Raw genomic sequence first — 20,154 nt, 5'->3', positions numbered from 1 at the left:
GAGCGGTGTGGCCACGTGCCCCACCCTCACCCACTTGGCCACTTGTTAAACTGCCTCACCGCAGCCCGTGGCACATCAGACAAGATGTGGGAGATTCCCCCTTTCCAGAATTTGTTGTGGCTAGAAGCCGTTTTCAGTTCTCAGCAGTTTGCTGGTAAAACGTAAGAGGAGAAACCCCTTGGGAGAGACCCCTAAGGTGGAATGCTCTCGCCTTCAGAGCACCGAGCGTCCACCACCCTGGTGTGGGTAAAGCAGACAGACAGAGCTTCTAGACTGGGTGCGGGACGCGGAGGTCGGGGGGAGGCCTGGAAGGGGCAGGTCGAGTGCGCACAGGTTGGGTCTGCAGCAGGGGGCACGGAGCAGTCGCCGTGAAGCTCGTGGGGACCCTGGAGGCGTCTTGTGCCGCAGCTAGCGCGCCTCGTACGACGGCTCCCATCCCAGCACGCGCGGCTGTCTCGAAGGGAAAACTTCGTCCCTGCTGGCGGAGCGTGCCTTTCGTGTGAGACGTTCAGCCCTAACTGAAGCCTTCTAGAGTGTTTTCGGAGAATTCAGTTGTACGTAAGATCTTCTTGGTGCGTGGTGATGGGTGACATAAAGGCATCAAAGTCTTGTCGACGGACGTACCGCTCCGTCTGCGAGTGTTAATAATCAGTGAGTGGTCAGCGGTTCAGAGACACACAGTGGGGCAGCTTTAAGATTTTGTGAACTTCCGTAGCAGAGGCTCCTGAAGAAGGGCCCAGGTATGCAAATTGGGTCACAGAATAAAACTAGGGAGACAGGTTGATTATCACATTCCCAGCCTGCGTTTGGGGGTAGCCCTCGTTGGCGCTTTCCCTGTCTTCCCACACAGCGGGAGGCCTCCCGCCCGGGGAACCCACGGCCTCTCCCGTCTGTCTCCCAGCTGGCGGCTCCCTCCTCCTCGACTGATGTCACGTCACAGTCCCACTCGGCCGTTCCATCACTTAGCCGTCTCTTCCTAGTGTCAGACACAGGACCGGATGCCTGACTGTCCTTCCCGTTAAACTGGGGCCACGTGCTCGCTTCAGGGCAGGGCCGCCCAACCTCGGTCTCATCTCCGCACCCACAGAACGTAGTTACTTTTGAGGGGCAGCCCGAGGTGAAGTGGAGTGGAAGAGATCGGAAGTGTCCGTCGAGACTTGCTGAAAAGAACGCGTTCCCTTCCCCTTTAGAATTATGGGAAGAAGAACAAACGTAAAACCTTGCGCTTTATACTTTTATATCTGTCCCGGGGCGGATCGGTAATAGGAGCACGAGGGACGGAGGAGCACGTGGGGTGGGGCTCAGGGGTGGCGTGGGGACGGGTAAGAGGAAGAGACAGTTCAGAGGCCCCTGAGACATGCGTGTGTGCTGCGGGAGGAAGGGCCAAGGAGGGCCCGTGTGCGCCAGCCCGTGCAGGATGCTTGGAGGTGCAGGCACCTGGCGCACAATATGCTGATGTTTGAGCGCGTACCGTCCCGGAGAAGTGCCCGAGCACTGGGGCAGGATTTGGGCATTCTTGGGGGCACTTTGGTCTGCTGTTGGTGGAATGCAAACTGGTGCAGCCACCCTGGAAGACAGTGTGGAGGCTCCTCAGAAAGTTAAAGAGAGAACTGCCCTATGACCCAGCAATTGACGACTAGGTATATATCCAAAGGATACAAAAATCTAGACTTGAAGAGGTTGCATGCACCCCAAGGTTTATAGCAGCACTTCCAACAATAGCCAAATTAGGGAAAGAGCCCAAGTGCCCATCAACTGATGAATGGATAAAGCAAATGTGGTTTATATATACACGGGAGTACTACTGAGCCATCAAAAAAATAAAATCTTGCCATTTGCGGCAACGTATATGGAGCTAGCGTGTATTATGCTAAGCGAAATAAGTCAGGCAGAGAAAGAAAAATACCGTATGATTTCACCCGTGTGGAATTTAAGAAATACAACAGATGAAAATAAGGGAAGAGAAGGAAAAACAAAATAAAAGCAGAGAGGGAAGCAAACCATAAGAGACTCTTAGCTCGAGAGAAAAAACAGGGTTATGGGGGGGGTCCAGACGGGTGATGGGCATTAAGGAGGGCGCTTGTGGGGAAGAGCATTGGGTGTTGTGTGTAAGTGATGAGTCTCTGGATTCTGCTCCTGAAGCCAAAAAAGGAAACAGAAAAAGAAATGCGGTATGTAATGGCCCCTTGGCTCCACTCTACCCGCTGACCTGTGCCAGGAGGGGCATCCGACCTGCAGGGCAGAGGCCCAGGCCTTCTCCCACCAGGCAGCCCGTCCCTCCCCTCTCCCTGCACCTGTCCCCGCGCAGCCCCAGGGCCACTGCCCGTGGCGACGTTCCAAGCTGCCGGCCTGATGTCTGACAAGCGGAGTCCCCTAGAGAGGGCCAGAGGTCACACAGAGCGACCGCGCGGGCAGCAGGCGGTGCCGGTGGCTGCGTTTAGTGCTCTCTGGCTGGCGTCTGCTGGGGTCTGTTCGCAGTCCGAGGCTGACGCTGAGGCTGGAGGAGAGACGGCGCGCGTGTCCCGGTGGGTTCGGAAATGACCCTGGATCTCCCGCAGCTGTGGGACCTAGCGGTGCCTGCACGCACGGTGGCGTCTCCGAGAGTTGGTGTCGAGGCACCACTGACCTACTAGGTGAGCACGGGGAGCAGACGTCGAGGACGGGACACAGCCAGCCGAGCGGGATTAGTTGGTGGTTCTTGACAAGCACGTTGTCTCATCGGTGTCGCTTGGGCTTTACGAGTTGAAGCACTGCTGTGACCACAGTCGTCGTTTGTGGTCTCCCATTGATCTTGCTCGGTTCAGTTCCTGGATTCAGAGCTCGGTAAACATATAAACGTGGGAGTCGCGAGTGCCCGGGCAACGGGCAGAGGTGGAGAAGGTGTTCATTTGGACTCGGTCGACGGGCAGGCACCGAGGTGGTGCGCGTGTCTGGGGTCCCCCCGAAGGGCGCGGGAGCCGGCGCCCGCGCTTCTGACCCGGCAGGTGGCGCGGTCGGTGCTGACCGAAGGGCTGCGGTTCGGGTCGGCTCCCCCAGTTTCTAAATGGGTGCCAAGAGCTCCAGGGTCATCCTGAGAAGATGCGGCCCTATACCGTGTCTCTCTCCAAGCCGCCGAGAGCTCTCTGCAGCCATGACCTCATCGCATAACATAGCTGTGAGGGGGTGGGGGGGCAGCGTTGCCTCCTGTCTGCGGGTGGGGCATCGCCGTGCTCACCCCGCACCTCTCTCTCCGCAGCCCCGCCGCGCGTCAGGCACTCACCCTGTCGGTCCGAGCTCTGCTTCTAAACCGGGAGCTCTGTCCTTACTGCCGTGGCCCCGTCCGCCTCGCCATGTCTCTTCGGGCCCCTCGGCCCCGGACGCGGCCCCCTCACACGCACCCACACGTCCCACTGCCCGTCCTGCTCTCCGGCACGGCCTCGCTGGGCCCCCCGTCTCGGCCCCTCCCTCCCCCCACTGTCTTGCCGAGTCTCTTGGCATCACCAAGAACGTAGGCACAGGTTACAGCCAACGTGTTTTGTCCTGCCACGCGCTGGGAATATGGCCAGGAACGGGAAACTTGATTTTGCTGTTATGCAAGCACTCAAGTTGTCCCGGCTGATGCGTTGGGTGGGTGGCTACAGCCACGAGTGACGTGGAATCCAGGCCCCAGCGGGTTCTCCCGGTCCTAGAGGAGGAGGAGGCAGACATTCAGACAGACAGATGGGGCCGGTAAAGGTCACGGGTGTGTGATGCCTCGTTCCCAGGGCCGGCAGGAGCACAGATCTGGGTCAGCCTGGACAATGCTTGGTTCGGAGGGCAGGGAGACTGGTGCATTCTCGGTGTCGGGGACAAGTGCTGTTTCCCCAGAGTGGCCCTTGGCCACAACAGCCGCTCTCTGCCCACAACAGCCCCAAGCTGCTTTCTCACTGTCCTGGGGTCTTCCTGCACCCTCAGCCCTTTTCTCTCCTGTCTGAGCCACGGGGTCCCCTTGGCCATGCTCTCCCGCCCCTGAGACCCCCTCTGTGTGTTCCGCCCTCGTCTCCAGGAGGCTGGCCTCCGAGGTGTTCTCTCTTCTGTCCCGTCCATCCTGTTTGCCCACAGCTCTGCTGAGCCGACTCACAGGTGTGTGTTCCCTCCTGTCTCCCGTGCACTCTGGCCTGTCTTAGGCCTCCAGTTCTGCCCCAAACCGATCTCGTGGCTCCGTGTCCCTGCCTTCCAAGAGGGCCAAAACCCGGGGACAGTCGGGCCCAGCCTGTGGCTCCCTCTCTCTCATGTCCCTGCTGGCCCCTCAGCCTGTTCGCCACGCACCCCCCCCCCCCCCGCCCCAGGCCTCTGCTGCTTTGACGGTTCCACCTGCCAAGAATACCTTTCCTCTGCTGTGCCTTCCATCTGCCCAATTTCGGGCCGACCTTGGGGAGCCAGCTGTATTGCCGTCTGTTCCATGAACAGTCAGTCCCTGGTGCCCTCGCTCTGAGCCGGAAGAATCTGTCTCCTCTGACCCTCTTTCCTATTCCCCAACCCTTATCTGCTGTGTCTCCCATGGCGGGTCCAGCTTGTCTCCTGTTCATCTCGCAGGCAGTTTTCGGAGGCCGTGTCCTGTGCTGGGCACTGCTCCAAGGGCTCTTTCGGGGTCTGTCTCTCTCTCCCACTAGACCAGGGGCCCAGCCGCAAGTTCCCAACTACCAGAGCGAGCACCGGGCACTGCGAACAGTAGGCCTTCAGCCAGCTCTTCATAAATGACTCTGGCAACCCTCCCCTCCCCTGGGGGCGGGTCACTCCCTCTCCCAGTTAGCCTGCGGGTGGGCTGGAGCTGCAGCCAGGGTCCCTGACTTCAACTAGTTTTCACGTTAAACTGTTCTAGTCATAGGTTTACCCACAGAGCAGAACTTATCAGTCCAACCGGAAGTTTCCTAAGGAGAAGCAGAACTTAGCTTCTTTCTGGTCCACCGTCAGAACACCTGTTTGTCCGTCACATACTCTCTATAGCCCGTGGTTCAGTGTGCGTTAAGCATTTGTCGTGGGCACCTGAGGGCATCTCATGCAGACATTTCACGGTGCAGGCCCCCAGCAGGCACAGAGAGGTGAACATTGCAGCATCGGAAGTCCCCGAGGGGCTTTGTGGGAAGATGTCATGCGTTTGTACCTCCCAGTGAAGCATCTGTGTGCTCCCCCCCCCCCCCCCCCCCCCGCCCAGGAGATGGCCGGCAGGGCTCTCAAGCAGACTGGCAGCCGGAGCATCGAAGCCGCCCTGGAGTACATCAGCAAGATGGGCTACCTGGACCCCAGGAATGAGCAGATTGTGCGAGTCATTAAGCAGACCTCCCCAGGTGAGCTCAGACCCGCAGCCCTGGGGGAGGGAGATTTGCCATCGAAAAGCACAAATCCGTTTGCAGGAAGGGAGGTTCAGTGTGGCCCTGGTCAACAGATTGTCTCTTGGCACATTGCCCTGCTCTGCACTCAGGGCCTAGAAGGGGAGGCAGCGGGGGCAGATCCTGGGACTTCCCTGGGTGCTCCCTCTCCCCGTGTGAAGTAATCTGGGGTACTTCCTGCGGCCGGTGGCTGCGGACAGGTTTTGTGTTACAGAGGTTGGAAAACTCAGTGGATATTAAAGTTAGGCAACGCGCAGAGTGAGATCTAAAGTGGGCTTTTTACTTTCTCTTGGGCCTGTGAGGGAGTCTGTTTATTAAAAGGAAGGTTTATTTCACGGATTTTTAAAACACGCCTTTTCTCACACCGGAGCCTCAGAGCAGGCTGGCAGGCGCCTCCCTGGGCTGGATGCCACGGTCAGTGGCGCTGGGACAGCCCCCTTAGTGTCCCCCGGGAAGGGCCAGAGGCACCAGCACCAAATGCTCTACCTCACTGGCTGTCAGTGAATGTTCCTCTTAGAGGATGAACAGATGGGAGAATTTTTGGTAGCTGAGGTCCTGAGTGTGATAAGGGACTCACGACATTCAGCCAAAGGAGCTTTCCCACTTCGTCTGTCGAGTGAGAAGTTGTGTCTTCGTTGTTAAACTTTTGTTTTCTCGTTGATAGGAGGCTCGTATTAAACTGCTGCCTGCTGGCAGTCCATTTCCAGATTCTTGGAGTCCCAGGGTCTGTGTTGCCGCAGAGCCCCAAAGGGAAACTGCAGACCCACATCTGTAACGATTCTCTCCTACGTGTGCCTTTGACACATGTTCTTAGCCCAGGAAAACAGGTTGTGGGCTCTGACCCACAAGGCAGCCCGGGTTTGCCAGAGCAGAGTTCAGCCTGCGTCGGGCGGCCTCGAGCGGCGGAAGAGCCTGCGCAGCGGTGTCCGCCCCCAAGGACGCGGCTAGCGCCGGGAGCCGGCCCGCGAGAGCCGTTCCCCTCTAACGCCGTGTCCGCGTTCTTTCCGCTGCAGGGAAGGGCATCGCGCCGGCCCCCGGGCCGCGGAGGCCGAGCTTCGAAGGAACAGGCGACCCCTTCCCGCCCTACCATCAGATGAGCGGGGCAGCCTACGAGGGCAGCGGTCCGCTGGAGGAGGTGCCCCGGCAGTACGTGGACTTTCTTTTCTCCGGAAGCGCGCGCAGCGTGCCCGGCGGCCATCAGCACCAGCCCAAAGGCTACGCGGCCAACCTGGAGTCCGCGGGGATGAGCTTCCCGGTGGCCGCGCCGGCGGGCCAGGCCCTCCCGCTGCAAGGCCCCCCCCTACAGGCCGCACCTGCTGGTGCCGGGGGAGCCGCTGGGCTACGGCCTCCAGCGCAGCCCCTCCTTCCAAAACAAGGAGGCGGGAGCGTACGCGAGCCCGGCCGCCAAGGGCCCCACGGTGCAGGTGCAGCCGGGCGCCGGCCACGCGTTTCCGGCCGCGGGAGCGGCGGCCGGTCTGTACCTGCCCCACCCGCACCACAAGCAGGCCCACCAGGTGCACGTGATGGGCTCCCGGGGCCAGGTGTTCGCCAGCGACAGCCCCCCCCAGAGTCTGATGGCGCCCTCCAGGAACAGTCTCAACGTGGACCTGTACGACCTGAGCGGCGCCCCCGTCCAGCAGTGGCAGGCCTCCACCCTGTCCCGCCGCGACTCTCTGCAGAAGCCGGGCCTGGAGGCACCCCCCCGCCAGCACGTGGCCTTCCTGCCCGAAGGCCCGGTCCCCAGCAGGACCAACTCCTTCAACAGCCACCAGCCGCCCGTGGCCGTGCCCATGCGGGCGGGCGTGCCCGGCAAGACGGAGCCCTCCGTGCCCTCCCCCAACACCATCACGGCCGTGACGGCCGCCCACATCCTGCACCCGGTCAAGAGCGTGAGGGTGATGCGGCCCGAGCCCCAGACGGCCGTGGGGCCCTCGCACCCGGCCTGGGTGCCCGCGCCCGCGCCCGCGCCCGGGGTGGAGGGTCTGGACTCGAAGGACGAGCACTCCCTGCCGCTGGGGGGCGCCGGTGCGTACCCGCTGGACGTGGAGTACGGCGGCCCGGACCTGAGGTGCCCGCCCCCGCCCTACCCCAAGCACCTGCTGCTGCACAGCAAGTCCGAGCAGTACGACGTGGACGGCCTGTGCGCCGGCGTGGAGCAGAGCCTGCGGGGGGGCCCGGCCGCCGAGCCCGCCGACCGGAGCGACAAGAGCCACAAAGGCGCCAAAGGGGAGAGGCCGGGGAAGGATAAAAAGCAGATCCAGACCTCGCCTGTCCCCGTTCGGAAAGCCAGCAGGGACGAGGAGAAGAGGGAGTCGCGCATCAAGAGCTACTCACCGTATGCGTTCAAGTTCTTCATGGAGCAGCACGTGGAGAATGTCATAAAAACCTACCAGCAGAAGGTCAACCGGAGGCTGCAGCTGGAGCAGGAAATGGCGAAAGTAAGCTCTCCTCGGGTTCCCGCCGCCGGCCCGGCTCTTCTCCAAATTGGCGGTGGCGCTCACAGCGGAACCTCTGTTATGCTTCTGCTTTGCCCCGTTATTACAAACGGTTCGCGTCCCGGGGCGATGGTGTGGTTATGGGGCCAACAGCTTGGAGGGACGACCGATGGTGCAGGCTCCGTCACGGGTCCCCCCGGCTCTGTCGGGGGGCCGTGAGCACTGGCCTGACCCAGCCGGTGGGCACGTGACCACGGCGATATTTTTATTTCATTTTCTTTCATTTCATTTTGCTATTTTATTTTACTTATTTGTTTTACTTCCTTTTACTCATTTTATTTTATTTTTTGAGAGAGAGAGTGGGAGAGTGTGTGTGCACATGCAAGCAGGGGAGGGGCAGAGGGGGAGAGAGAGAATCCTAAGCAGGCCCCGTGCTCCGTGCTGCAGCCTAAAGCGGGGCTCAATCCCACAACTTTGGGATTATGACCTGAGCGGAAATCAAAAGTCACACTCAACCGGCTGAGCCACCCAGGCGCCCCAGCAAATAGTATTTTTTTTTTTTTTCAACGTTTTTTTTTTTTTTTTTTTTTTTTATTTTTGGGACAGAGAGAGACAGAGCATGAACGGGGGAGGGGCAGAGAGAGAGGGAGACACAGAATCGGAAACAGGCTCCAGGCTCCGAGCCATCAGCCCAGAGCCTGACGCAGGGCTCGAACTCACAGACCGCGAGATCGTGACCTGGCTGAAGTCGGATGCTTAACCGACTGCGCCACCCAGGCGCCCCTCAGCAAATAGTATTTTAAATATACCTTAGTTGACACTAAACTGCTAGAGAAGGTAATTAATGAAATGATTTAAATTAAAATCTTACAGTAAATTTAAATCACACAAAGCCAGCGATTTCAAATTCTAAAAATCAGATCTGTGCTCTTACTTTCTGCTGCCCCATTTTCATTGACTTTTCTTTGTTCCCATTTTCCCTGAGCTGTTAAAATATTAGATTGCGCTGAGAGTCCGGGGAATGCTGTGGTCTGCTTTGCCAACGGTGTTTGTTTCTAGAGGTTTCCTGAGAGCCTAAAGTCGCCGGTTTTGTCCTCCCTTTAGAGTCCAGATTTGTGTCTACATAAGTAGATGAAGAGCAAACCCAGTTGTTGTCTTGCTTGTAGTATACTGGACCCATATGTGTTCTTGGTTCTGTAAATCGAGTCAGGACCCTCGCGGTTCTCAGCTGTCTCCCGCCCTGGCTGTTTCCTCCCGTGGGCTCCTCTGACGTGACTTCCTTGTTCCCCTTCTCCACAGGCTGGACTCTGTGAAGCTGAACAGGCACAGATGAGGAAGATCCTCTACCAGAAGGAATCTAACTACAACAGGCTGAAGAGGGCCAAAATGGATAAGTCCATGTTTGTGAAAATCAAAACCCTGGGGATCGGTGCCTTTGGAGAAGTGTGCCTTGCTTGTAAGGTGGACACGCACGCCCTCTACGCCATGAAGACCCTCAGGAAGAAGGACGTCCTGAACCGGAATCAGGTGGCCCACGTCAAGGCCGAGAGGGACATCCTGGCTGAGGCAGACAACGAGTGGGTGGTCAAGCTCTACTATTCCTTCCAAGACAAGGACAGCCTGTACTTCGTGATGGACTACATCCCGGGGGGGGACATGATGAGCCTGCTGATCCGGATGGAGGTCTTCCCCGAGCACCTGGCCCGGTTCTACATCGCAGAGTTGACCCTGGCCATTGAGAGCGTCCACAAGATGGGCTTCATCCACCGAGACATCAAGCCAGACAACATTTTGATAGATCTCGATGGTCACATCAAACTGACGGATTTTGGCCTCTGCACTGGGTTCAGGTGGACTCACAATTCCAAATACTACCAGAAAGGTATTGTCCTAGATACGCCGCACCCACCTTCTACGTCTAGATAGGACCAGACTCAGGCAGCTGTTTCGCATCCTGGTGGCTCCTGGTCATTTTGAAATTATCTGTTTAATATGAGTTAGCGTGACCTCCTTTTCTCCCTAAAGCAGTAGCATGGTACGTGTAAAAGAAGTTTTTTGAAGTTAACGGATTTAAGTTTTACTGTAGCATTTTTAGGACAATAGTCTACGGGGTGTCATGGGAACGTGGTTAGGAACCATCACTCTGCCCTTATAAAATGAGCCTTAAAAGTCTCACCACCTCGCAAAGAGTCCTAATAGCGAACGTGAATGTGTCTATAGGCGTCAGTAAGTCCAGGTGAAGGTATAGACTAGGCAGGTTGGGTGTAACTCCATCTGCTGTAGGTCTGCCGGCCATTATCTTATTTATGGCTCAGTTTCTGGAAATAGTGGTCTTAATGCGATGGCTCGGCTTCTGTTACTTTTTTTTAACCCTATTTTTTTTTCTCAGTAATCTCTACACCCAATGTGGAGATCGAACTCACAATCCCAAGATCAAGAGTTGCACGCTGTATGGACTGAGCCAGCCAAGAGCTCTTCTATTTTTTAACTCAAAACTAATACGTTTAACTCGTTCCCATTTTCTGGTATTTCAGTCACTTTTGTTTATCTTTTTTAAATCCTCTCATGCTTTTCCGTGGTTCTCTTGAAACACGTCCTGTCCAACAGGTAGTAGGCTTCTGAGACTGGCCTGAGTATTACGCATGACGTCCCCAAGTTACGTGAGCCTTTCTTCCACAGCATCACACTGCTACCCCGCGTAGCACCCAGCTCGTCATCGCTTCATCTTTTTTTTTTTAAGTTTATGTATTTGTTTTTGAAAGAGAGAGGGAGAGAAAGAGAATCCCAAGCAGGCTTTGTGCTGTCAGCGCAGACCCCGACACGGGGCTCGAACCCACGAACCGTGAGATCACGACCTGAGCTGAAACCAAGAGTCAGATGCTTAGCCAGCTGAGCCACTCGGGCGCCCCTCGTGTGTTCCGTCGTAGTGTTTGTGTTTCCTCACGGCTCCTCGCGGCTCGAGTCTCAGACCCAGGAATCACAGGCCACCCCTGCAGAGCAGTTGGGGAGGATTCTTTCTCTTAACATGCCGGGAGCTGAACCGAATTACTTTCCCCTTTGAAGTTGTGGATTTGCTGCGTTGTTGAACAGTGCAAATTCACCTGGGTTTTTATTCTCTTCTTTGACTGCCGCTGATTCCGGGGTGAAAGGGAGCCACATCAGACAGGACAGCATGGAGCCCAGTGACCTCTGGGACGACGTGTCTAACTGTCGATGTGGAGACCGGCTGAAGACGCTGGAGCAGAGAGCCCGGAAGCAGCACCAGAGGTGTCTGGCCCACTCCCTGGTTGGGACCCCAAATTACATCGCACCGGAAGTGCTGCTACGAAAAGGTACGCGCTTCCGGCCACAGCCACGACCTCTAAGAGTCTCTAGCTCCAGCTTTCTGAGACTCCGAATAGTCTCGTTGTATGTTTATCCTCATGGAAGCCTGAGAGGGAAACGGTTTCCGTAACAAGCAGGCCTCCAGCGCACCGCGCGTCGGTTCTGTAGCTGCTCTTGCTTCCGGCGAGAAAGACGACGGACGTCCGCCGTTAGGCCTACCTCGCTAGCCCCCCCTTGGGCCGGGAAGGGATGGAGTGGGTGTAGGGTGTGGAGTGGGTGTGGGCTTTCCGTCTAGACCCCAAGAGAAATCTCTTCGCACCTGGTTTTTAAGAACCAACCGTGAGGTCACCCGGACACTTCTCGGTCTGCCTGAGCCATACTCTCGCTTTGACTCTTCCTTGCCCGGGCTCCCAGCTGCTCCTACCAAATTCCACTGGTTGTCCAGTATGTCAAAACACAAATAGTGTGTCCCTCCGCTTCTCTCTGCTAGTCCAGGATCGCTGGAGGGTGACATTTGGGGACGGTGGTGCGCATAAAAGTACAAGTGTTCGGTAAGATCGGCCTCCGTGTGGATGCTGTGTTCTACCAACGACGGCATTTGGTTGAGTACAGGAGGAACCTTTCAGTGATCAGTCGCGTGGCTCACGGCCACGGTGTGATACGTCCAGGGATCGGTGACCTGTCCTTTCACACGTGTGGTTTCGGGTCTATGGAGTCTGTTCGGACCCGAGTTTTCTCGGTTGGCCGTGGAAATCCAAGGCAAATCACCTAACCACTCACTCAGAGCCACTGGCGTCACAAGAACTACCTTGAGAGGTGGTTGTGATGATCAGCCTCACCGCCCAGTAACAGCCTCATTCTCTCCTTCCTGTGGCGGCGTCTCCCCCATCCCCTTCCCACTGTCTCTAGCACCCCAACACGTGCAGGAGTCCGGGAACTAGGGGGCAGATTTCCCCTTCTCCCCCACCCCCACCCCCCTGCCTCCAGTGCCAGGCTGGGGTGGAAGGCGTGGGACGGAGGGAGAACAGAGTTGGCAAATGCTGCTGGCGGGTCCCAAGGCCCAGTTCAGGTTAGCGGGGACGAGGTGACACCAAGACTGGAGCATAGCTGGGACTGGGATGCAGAGCTTTGAAGGAAAAGTGAGAGAAGATCAAAGAAAAATGAGCCTGTCGTCCTGCCTCGGTGAGGCTGGTCCTGTCCAAGCCGCAGGGTGCCCCGGCCTCAGCTGCCGCGTCTCGGGAGCTCCGTGACCAAGGGCCTGGCTCTGGTAGCGCCTCATGCTGGGTCTCAGGGGACAGTTGTTTCCTTTGCCAAAGGGCACTCTCTCTCTTCCTCTTCTCGTCCCTCACCTCCTTCCAAAACTGACTTCGCCAGCGTCCCCGGGAAGCCCTCGCGACTGGCCACAGCTGACCGTTCACCAGTGTAGCACTGTTTTTCAGTCAGTACTCTTTTCATTTGTGTCTTTGTGTCCTTTAAGAACCTAAAATCCCGGTTGCAATGTTACTAACAACAATAATAATAATCTTTTAAGATGAAGAAGTCTTATTACAAAAGCATCCCGTGTGTATCACAGACGAATGAGAGAAAATAAGAGGAAATCTGTCAGGTCCCTGGCAGGTGTCCCATCCAGCCTTCTGTTCTGAGCCACAAAGCATGTACGCTGCGTGAACGCGCTTTCCCCCTTCACAGCAAATTAGTATTGGAGACTTTCCCCAAATTCTTCTCTAGGAGTCATGCATGCCCGTGTTGGAATTGAGTGAGCCTTTGTCTTTCAGGGTACACGCAGCTCTGTGACTGGTGGAGTGTTGGCGTGATTCTCTTCGAGATGCTGGTGGGACAGCCACCCTTCTTGGCCCCGACTCCCACGGAGACCCAGCTGAAGGTAGGAACGAAGCAGCCCCGTGCAGGAGGCATGCACCTGCTTGCTGCAAACACGCGTGGTTTTCTGATGAAGCCCCGAATGTCTGGTCAACGTTGGACCTTTTATTCTGAGTAGCGTAGGAGCGTCAGTTGCATGCTGTCAAAGTGTTACTGTTATCAGCTCTATAAAATTTTTGTTTAATCAAGTGAAGCCGCACCGTTAGACCCGTGTACCTCCATTTTCTGTCGCCACCTGTGCCTACCGGGCAAAAGACACTGAAACCTTTAGGAACTGGATTTAAAGAAATCCGTTGTTTGGATGTTTTATCAACAGTAATCTGTTCGCAGATTATCAACTATGCGGTCAGGCTTGCAGTACGTATTTCTAATATTAATTTGAAATAGTTAAGTCCTCTGTCCACCATTTAATACTAAATAGTTTTAGAATGATAGCTATTTAGGAGCACCTGGGCGGCTCAGTCAGGCATCCGACTTCGGCCTGGGTCATGATCTCACGGTTCATGAGTTCAAGCCCCACGTTAGGCTCTGTGCTATCAGGGCGGAGCCTGCTTTGGATCCTGTGTCCCCCTTTCTCTCTCTGCCCCTTCCCTGCTCGCCTGCTCGTGCTCTCTCTAAAGTAAATAAGCATTTAAAAGGAGTGATAGCCATTTGTCCTCTGATATAAATGAGTTGATTACTTAAGAAGGATTGAATTGAGAATCTGATAGAATCTTTGGAACCTCTTTTTTTTTTTTTTTTTTGGAGAGAAGAGCATGTGTGTGTGAGCAGGGCAGGGGGAGAGAGAGACAGAGAGAGAGAGAGAATGAATCTTAAACAGACTCCACACCCAGCACAGAGCCCAGTGCGGGGCTCCGTCTTGAGACCTTGAGATCATGACCTGAGCCAAAATCAAGAGTCGGACACTTAACCGACTGAGCCGCCCAGGCGCCCCTGGTACTTCTTTGAACTTACCCACCAGCATGCGTGTTTACTAACAATTCCGTGAAGTATTCGTGTGTCCCAGAGTCTGTGTTAGACCCTAAATTAATGATCCCTTATTTAGCAAAACCCTAAATGAAGGCTTAGTTTCCACTCTGGTAACAATAAAATTGGAATTTGACATTATCTGCATCCTAATTGAATTGCCAAACCAGCCACTAATTTACTAATTTGCCTGCGTGATGATAACCCAATATTTTTATTGTGATAAAATTTACCACTTTAACCGGCTTTAATTTTACAGCCCAGTGGCATTAAGTGCACTCACAGTGTTGTGCGACTCTAACCGCTACCTGTCTCCAGATACTTTGATCCTCCCAAACAGAAACTGTACCCAGGGAACAGCAGCTCCCCATTCCTGCCTCCTCCGGACCCCGTAACCCCTCTTCTGGTCTCTGGGAAGTTGCCTGTTCGAGGCACCTCATTTCACGACTGGCTTCTTTCCCTGAGCATCATGTCCTCAGAGTTCATCCACGTTGTAGCATGTGTCACAACTTCCTTCCTTGCTGAGGCTGAGGAATATTCCGTTGTGTGTGTAAACCACATTTATTTACCCGTCATTTGGTGGTGCACACTTGGGTCGTTTCTACCTTTCGGCTGACGCGAAGAACGTATTCAAGAATCTGCGTCCCTGCTCTCATTTTTGCAGCTTTATACCCAGAAGTGCGATGGCCAGATCACAGGGTCATTCTGTGTTTAACGTTTTGAGGAGCCACCAAACTGTTTGGTACAGTGGCTGCCTGATCGTACACGTCCGTCACCAGTGCACGGGGTTCCAGTCTCTTCCGTCTTCATCGACTTCCTTTAAGTTGTCATCCTGTGGGTGTGAGGTGGTATCTTATTGTGGCTCTGATTTATATTTCCCTGATGATTAGCAACTGAGCCTTTGTTCGTGTGCTTATTGGACATCTGTACATCTTCTTTGGAGAATGTCTATTTAAGTCTTTTGCCCTTTTTAAATCGTTGTTTTTGTTGTTGAATTGTAGGAGTTCTTTATATATTCTGGACATTAATCCCTGATCAGAGAAACACTTTGCAAATATATTTTCCCATTCTGGGAGTTACCTTTCCACTCTGTTCATGGTGTCCTTTGGTGCATAAAAGTTTGAAATTTTGCTGAAGTCCGTTTCAGGTACTTTTTTGTTGCCTGTGCTTTTGGTGTCTTCCAAGAGATCATTGCCATATCTAATGTCATGAGTATTTTCCCATTTTCTTCTATGACTTTTACAGTTTTCTGTTACAGTTCTATGACTAGAACATCTACTCAAGTTCAGACCAGCCCCCCGACCTATACACTCAGCTACCTCCATGCCTCACCCAGTGCCCCCTCACCCCGGCCCGTAGCCCATTAGTTTGGCCTTGCTTTACCCCGACTCTGAGTATAGATGATAAAGAAGGCCCTTCGGTTTCCTCTTCACGGTAGCCACGTTTCGTAACCAGTATATTTGCCGAACATGTCGATGGCTAGTCTGTGCAGTTGACTGTGAACATGAGGCGAAGGCCACAGGGCCAGCACCTTTATTCTCCTTGTCTGTAGGGTTGCCTTGTTTGTTTGTTTGTTTAACTGACACTCCAGCTGAACATGTCTCAGCCGGAAGTACTGAATGAGAACCGTGATGATTCTCCCAGAGGGTCAGCCTCTTCGTTCTTACGGAAATCACAAAATTCTCCCGCTGACGTGTATTCCTGATCCAAGAAAATCCGTGTCTTTTGGTCTGTATTTGGCTTCATGCCCCTCTGCCTCAGCCGGTGAGCCCCTTCCTCGGCGGCACTGGCCTTTGACAGCTGCTCAGGGTGGCGCCGGTGCTCCTGTTCTAATCGTTCTCCCATCACGAAGGTGAAAGTATTTAAAAGCCACCTCGTCACGTAGGCTCACAACGGCCTCACGTTGACCGTGAAAAGCGCACAGAGAGGAAAACTTTGGTTCTGTCGTCTCTGCAGGTGATAAACTGGGAGAACACGCTCCACATTCCAGCCCAGGTCAAGCTGAGCGCCGAAGCCCGGGACCTTATCACCAAACTGTGCTGTGCTGCTGACCAGCGCCTGGGGAGGAACGGGGCCGACGATCTGAAGGCCCACCCCTTCTTCGGGGCCATCGACTTCTCCAGTGACATCCGGAAGCAGCCGGCCCCCTATGTGCCCAAGATCAGCCACCCCATGGACACCTCCAACTTTGACCCCGTAGACGAAGAGAGCCCTTGGAACGACGCTAGCGAAGACAGCACTAAGGCCTGGGACACGCTCACCTCTCCCAACAACAAACACCCTGAGCACGCATTTTACGAATTCACTTTCCGGAGGTTCTTTGATGACAACGGCTATCCCTTTAGGTGCCCAAAGCCTTCGGGAGCAGACGCTTCACAGGCCGAGGACTCTGACGTGGAAAATTCCGATACGGGGGATCAGACCGAAGGGTGCCAGCCAGTGTATGTGTAGACTCCGCTCCGCCGACGCTCTGCCTCCGCGGGGGCCCGGGGGGCCCGCAGCCGGTCTCCCCGCAGGCCCGGTGGACAGCTCAGCTCAGCCTCGTTCAAGGTGGGTTGAGTCTGGCAGCGGAAGTTCTGGTCTTCGCCAAAACCCCCAAAAGAAACAAGAAAGCTTTTTACTCGAGGACTCAAGCCTAACAGGTTCCGAATGATGGGGGTGGGGGGCGGGTGTCAACATTGCTTTCAATTGGCTTTCGAGGACCTTCACTGCATTAAAACAATATTTTTAAAACTTAGTACAGTTTAGAAAGAGCACTTATTTTGTTTATAGCCATTTTCTTACTAAATTATAGGGATTAACTTTGACAAATCATGCTGCTGTTATTTTCTACATTTGTATTTTATCCATAGCACTTATTCACATTTAGGAAAAGACATAAAAACTGAAGAACATGTGATAAGAAATCTCTGTGCAATAACGTGTAAAAAAAAAAAAAAAGATAACACTGTTCTGATATTACTGATGCCATTTTATTCACACAATGGTTTTTGTTTTATATTTTTTCCCACATTTCAAAATTGTGATATAATGTTAAAAGCTGCTTTTTTTTTTTTTTTTTTTTTTTTTTTTTGCTTTTTGCATATTATAGTATAATAGAAAGTGTGAGCAAGGTGATCATGTGGGTGTGATTTCAGATGTCTGGTGTGTAGAGAGTACTGCATGAGCAGGGTTTTTCTATTATAAAATTACCATATCTTGCCATTCACAGCAGGTTCTGTGAATATGTTTTTACTGAGTATCTTTAAATGAGATGTTCTAGACAGTGTGCTGATAATGTATCGTGTGGGTGACTTCTTCGCTATGATTGTAACCCTTACTGTTTTGTTAAAGAAACGCAGATGTGTAACAGAAGCGATCTTTGTGTGTGTGTCTTGGGGGGCAAACTTCAACATTTGTCATATACTAAACTCGTATACATCAAAAGGGATTAATTTAGCCATGCCAAAAATTTTAAGTTCATCCTGGGACTGTGTCCGTTTCGCTCGTCCGGACACTCTCACTGGCATCGCTGACACGTGGAACCCAGTGGCTGCGACCTACTGCCACTGAGAGGTTTCGTGACGTCGTTCCTCCTGTGGTCTTGGACAGCTGAGGTATTGCTACCAGGATGAAATTTAGTTCTTCCACATTTGTGTGTGTGTGTGTGTGTGTGCGTGTGCTTTGAAGTATCAAACTTAACTGGGTTTTAACAGTACATTTTTCTAATCTTTGTAAAACAGCAAGGATTATTCAAAGTGACATTGGAATAAAAAAAAAAAAATGAAGCCATACATATTTTCTTAGAAGTGTAGATGTATATATAACTACATAGATAAACACACCAAATATTCCTTTTTTCAAATTAGTATGATTTCTATTTAAAGTGATTTATATCTGAGTTAAAAGTTCAATTCTTTTTTGCTTTTTAAAAACCTGACGCATTGTATTTTTCATTATATTATTCCACATATTTTTCCTCGAAGTTTTTAGCATAACGTATCCATTATTTAGTGTATATCTAGGCAACAACACTTATAAGTTTATCAGTGTCTAAACGAAACAAACAAACAAAACTGTACTGGTTTACATTGTATGAATGGCAAATTCTGAAGTCTGCTGTGCTTGTACTGTGACTCAGTATTTTCGCTATTTTGTAGTAAAGCCCGTTATTTACAGCGCTCTGACATACTTTCATGTGGTAGGTTCTTTCTCAGGAACTCAATTTAACTATTATTTATTGATATATCATTGCCTTTGAAAAGCTTCTACTGGCACAATTTATTATTAAAAGTTTGAATCCAAATCCCTTGATGTCACGTCGTGCTGAATTTGTAACTTCCCGCTTTAATCTGTGACTTGCTTCCCAGTGACCCGTGTGCAGCTAGGGTTGCCAGCTGCTGGAGGCACTGTCACGAGAGGGGAGGGACGGGCGCCGCCCAGACCGGGGTTGGGCGGGGGGGGGGGGGGAAGCTGGCTCAGGAAGGAAGGGTCTGAGGTGTGGCAAAAATGGGCTTTCAGTTTATACACAAGAAGCCGAAGCCCAGCGGATCGAGTGAGATACTGAATGTGTCTGGCGGGTGATGAAATCAATCATAATACGAGCCGATCCCCCTGCATGAAGTGCTCAAATGGAGAGGGAACGGTGTAGTGCCCTGACCTTAGGTTTAAAATGGTTGGTGGAGGGGCGTCCGGGGGGCTCAGTCGGTTGAGCCTCCGACTTCGGCTCAGGTCATGATCTCGCGGTCCGTGGGTTCAAGCCCAGTGTCGGGCTCTGGGCTGACGGCTCGGGGCCTGGGGCCTGCTTCCGATTCTGTGTCTCCTCCTCCCTCTGCCCCTCCCCTGCTCATGCTGTCTCCCTCTGTCTCTCAATAATAAATAAACGTTAAAAAATAATAATAAACATTTAAAAAATTAAAATAAAATGGTTGGTGGAATTTCAGAAAAGATAATAGTTTCTTTTCTTTGGGTTAATCTTTTGAGTAGGTACAATCACATGATTTAAAAATCAAAACATGTGGGAGCACCGGGGTGGCTCAGTCGGTTGAGCGTCTGACTTCGGCCCAGGTCATGATCTCATGGTTTGTGAGTTCGAGCCCTGCGTTGGGCTCTGTGTTGTTGGCACAGAGCCTGTTTTGGATCCTCTGTCCCCCCCTCTCGCCCCTCCCCCACTCGCACGCGCGCGCGCGCGCGCGCTCTCTCTCTCTCTCGAAAATCAATAAACGTTAAAAAAAGAAAAAAAATCAAACGTGTAAAAAGGATATACGATGAAATGTCTCCTACTCCTTGTCTCAGCCATTGAGTTCACCTCTCAGTTTATCGTGTCCTTAGAGAAAGGACACCTGTCACGCACACACAGCGCAAGGAAACACATATGCACGTATATTTTGCCCCACCTGCACAAATGCGAGAACGTTTCGTGTACTTTTCTGCATCTGTTTCCTTCACTCGGCAATCCGAGCCCGCACTTACAGAAACTTGTCATGCTTTATTATACCGCCTGGTATTTCTCATCACAAGTGTACTGTGAGTAATAAAGTCCTGTGTGTCTGATCCTGGAGTCCCTTGTCTGATTTCAGGATTCATGAAGGAGTAATAGACTGACTTCTTAGCTCATAAGTAGGGTAAAAGCAAATCTTTCACCTGCCTACAGGTATTATGCCAGTATGTACTCCCAATAAAAATAAACAAGAGTATTTACTTACTGCCTTGCCAAATGCACTGTGTATTACCAACCTTTTTGATCTTTGTCCATTGACTAGATTAAAGTGTGTGTGTGTGTGTGTGTGTGTGCCTTTGATATACTTTTGCTTGATGTTCCTCTTATTTTGAAAGAGGTAGAACATATTTGTGTATGCTTAATATTCATTTGAATAGCCTTAAAAAGCAATGGTCCTAATGTTATGCACTTTTCGAGTGGCGGCCCCTAAGGGAATCCCAGAAGATTTCCCTTCGCTTCTCACTCTTCAACTTCTCCTTCCTGCTCAGCTAAAGTGAATTGTTTAACTGGGCTGATGGCCAGATAACAGATTACCGCGAACAGACTGCTTCAGTGTTTTTGACAAATTCCATAGGAAGTGAATACTCCGCTCAGGATGTTGCAAGGACACAGCCAGGCCCGGCTTCAGTGCGTCCGTGGTCATTGCTGGGTGTGATTGGAGTGCATTGAGGGAACAAATACCACATTCCTTCGAAGTTTCCTTCTTCGCACTTGGCACGTTATG

The 20,154-nt window shown here is 52.8% G+C and overlaps 1 protein-coding gene across 1 annotated transcript in view; it reads left to right on the top strand.

Annotated features, from left to right (window-relative positions):
• The window catches only part of LATS2 (large tumor suppressor kinase 2), a 74,832-nt gene extending 58,144 nt beyond the window's left edge, over positions 1-16,688 (top strand). The window contains 7 exon segments of the mRNA XM_049647334.1: positions 5,174-5,306; positions 6,362-6,642; positions 6,644-7,786; positions 9,083-9,665; positions 10,933-11,115; positions 12,883-12,989; positions 15,908-16,688. Of these exon segments, the coding sequence (XP_049503291.1) occupies positions 5,174-5,306; positions 6,362-6,642; positions 6,644-7,786; positions 9,083-9,665; positions 10,933-11,115; positions 12,883-12,989; positions 15,908-16,402 (2,925 nt within the window). The 3' untranslated portion in view covers positions 16,403-16,688.
• The last annotated feature ends 3,466 nt before the right edge of the window (positions 16,689-20,154 follow it).

Source organism: Panthera uncia (genome assembly GCF_023721935.1).
Source record: "Panthera uncia isolate 11264 chromosome A1 unlocalized genomic scaffold, Puncia_PCG_1.0 HiC_scaffold_16, whole genome shotgun sequence".
Classification (NCBI taxonomy): domain Eukaryota; kingdom Metazoa; phylum Chordata; class Mammalia; order Carnivora; family Felidae; genus Panthera; species Panthera uncia.
The sequence above is the reverse complement of the archived record's forward strand: the minus strand, read 5'-3'. Positions and strand labels throughout refer to the sequence as shown.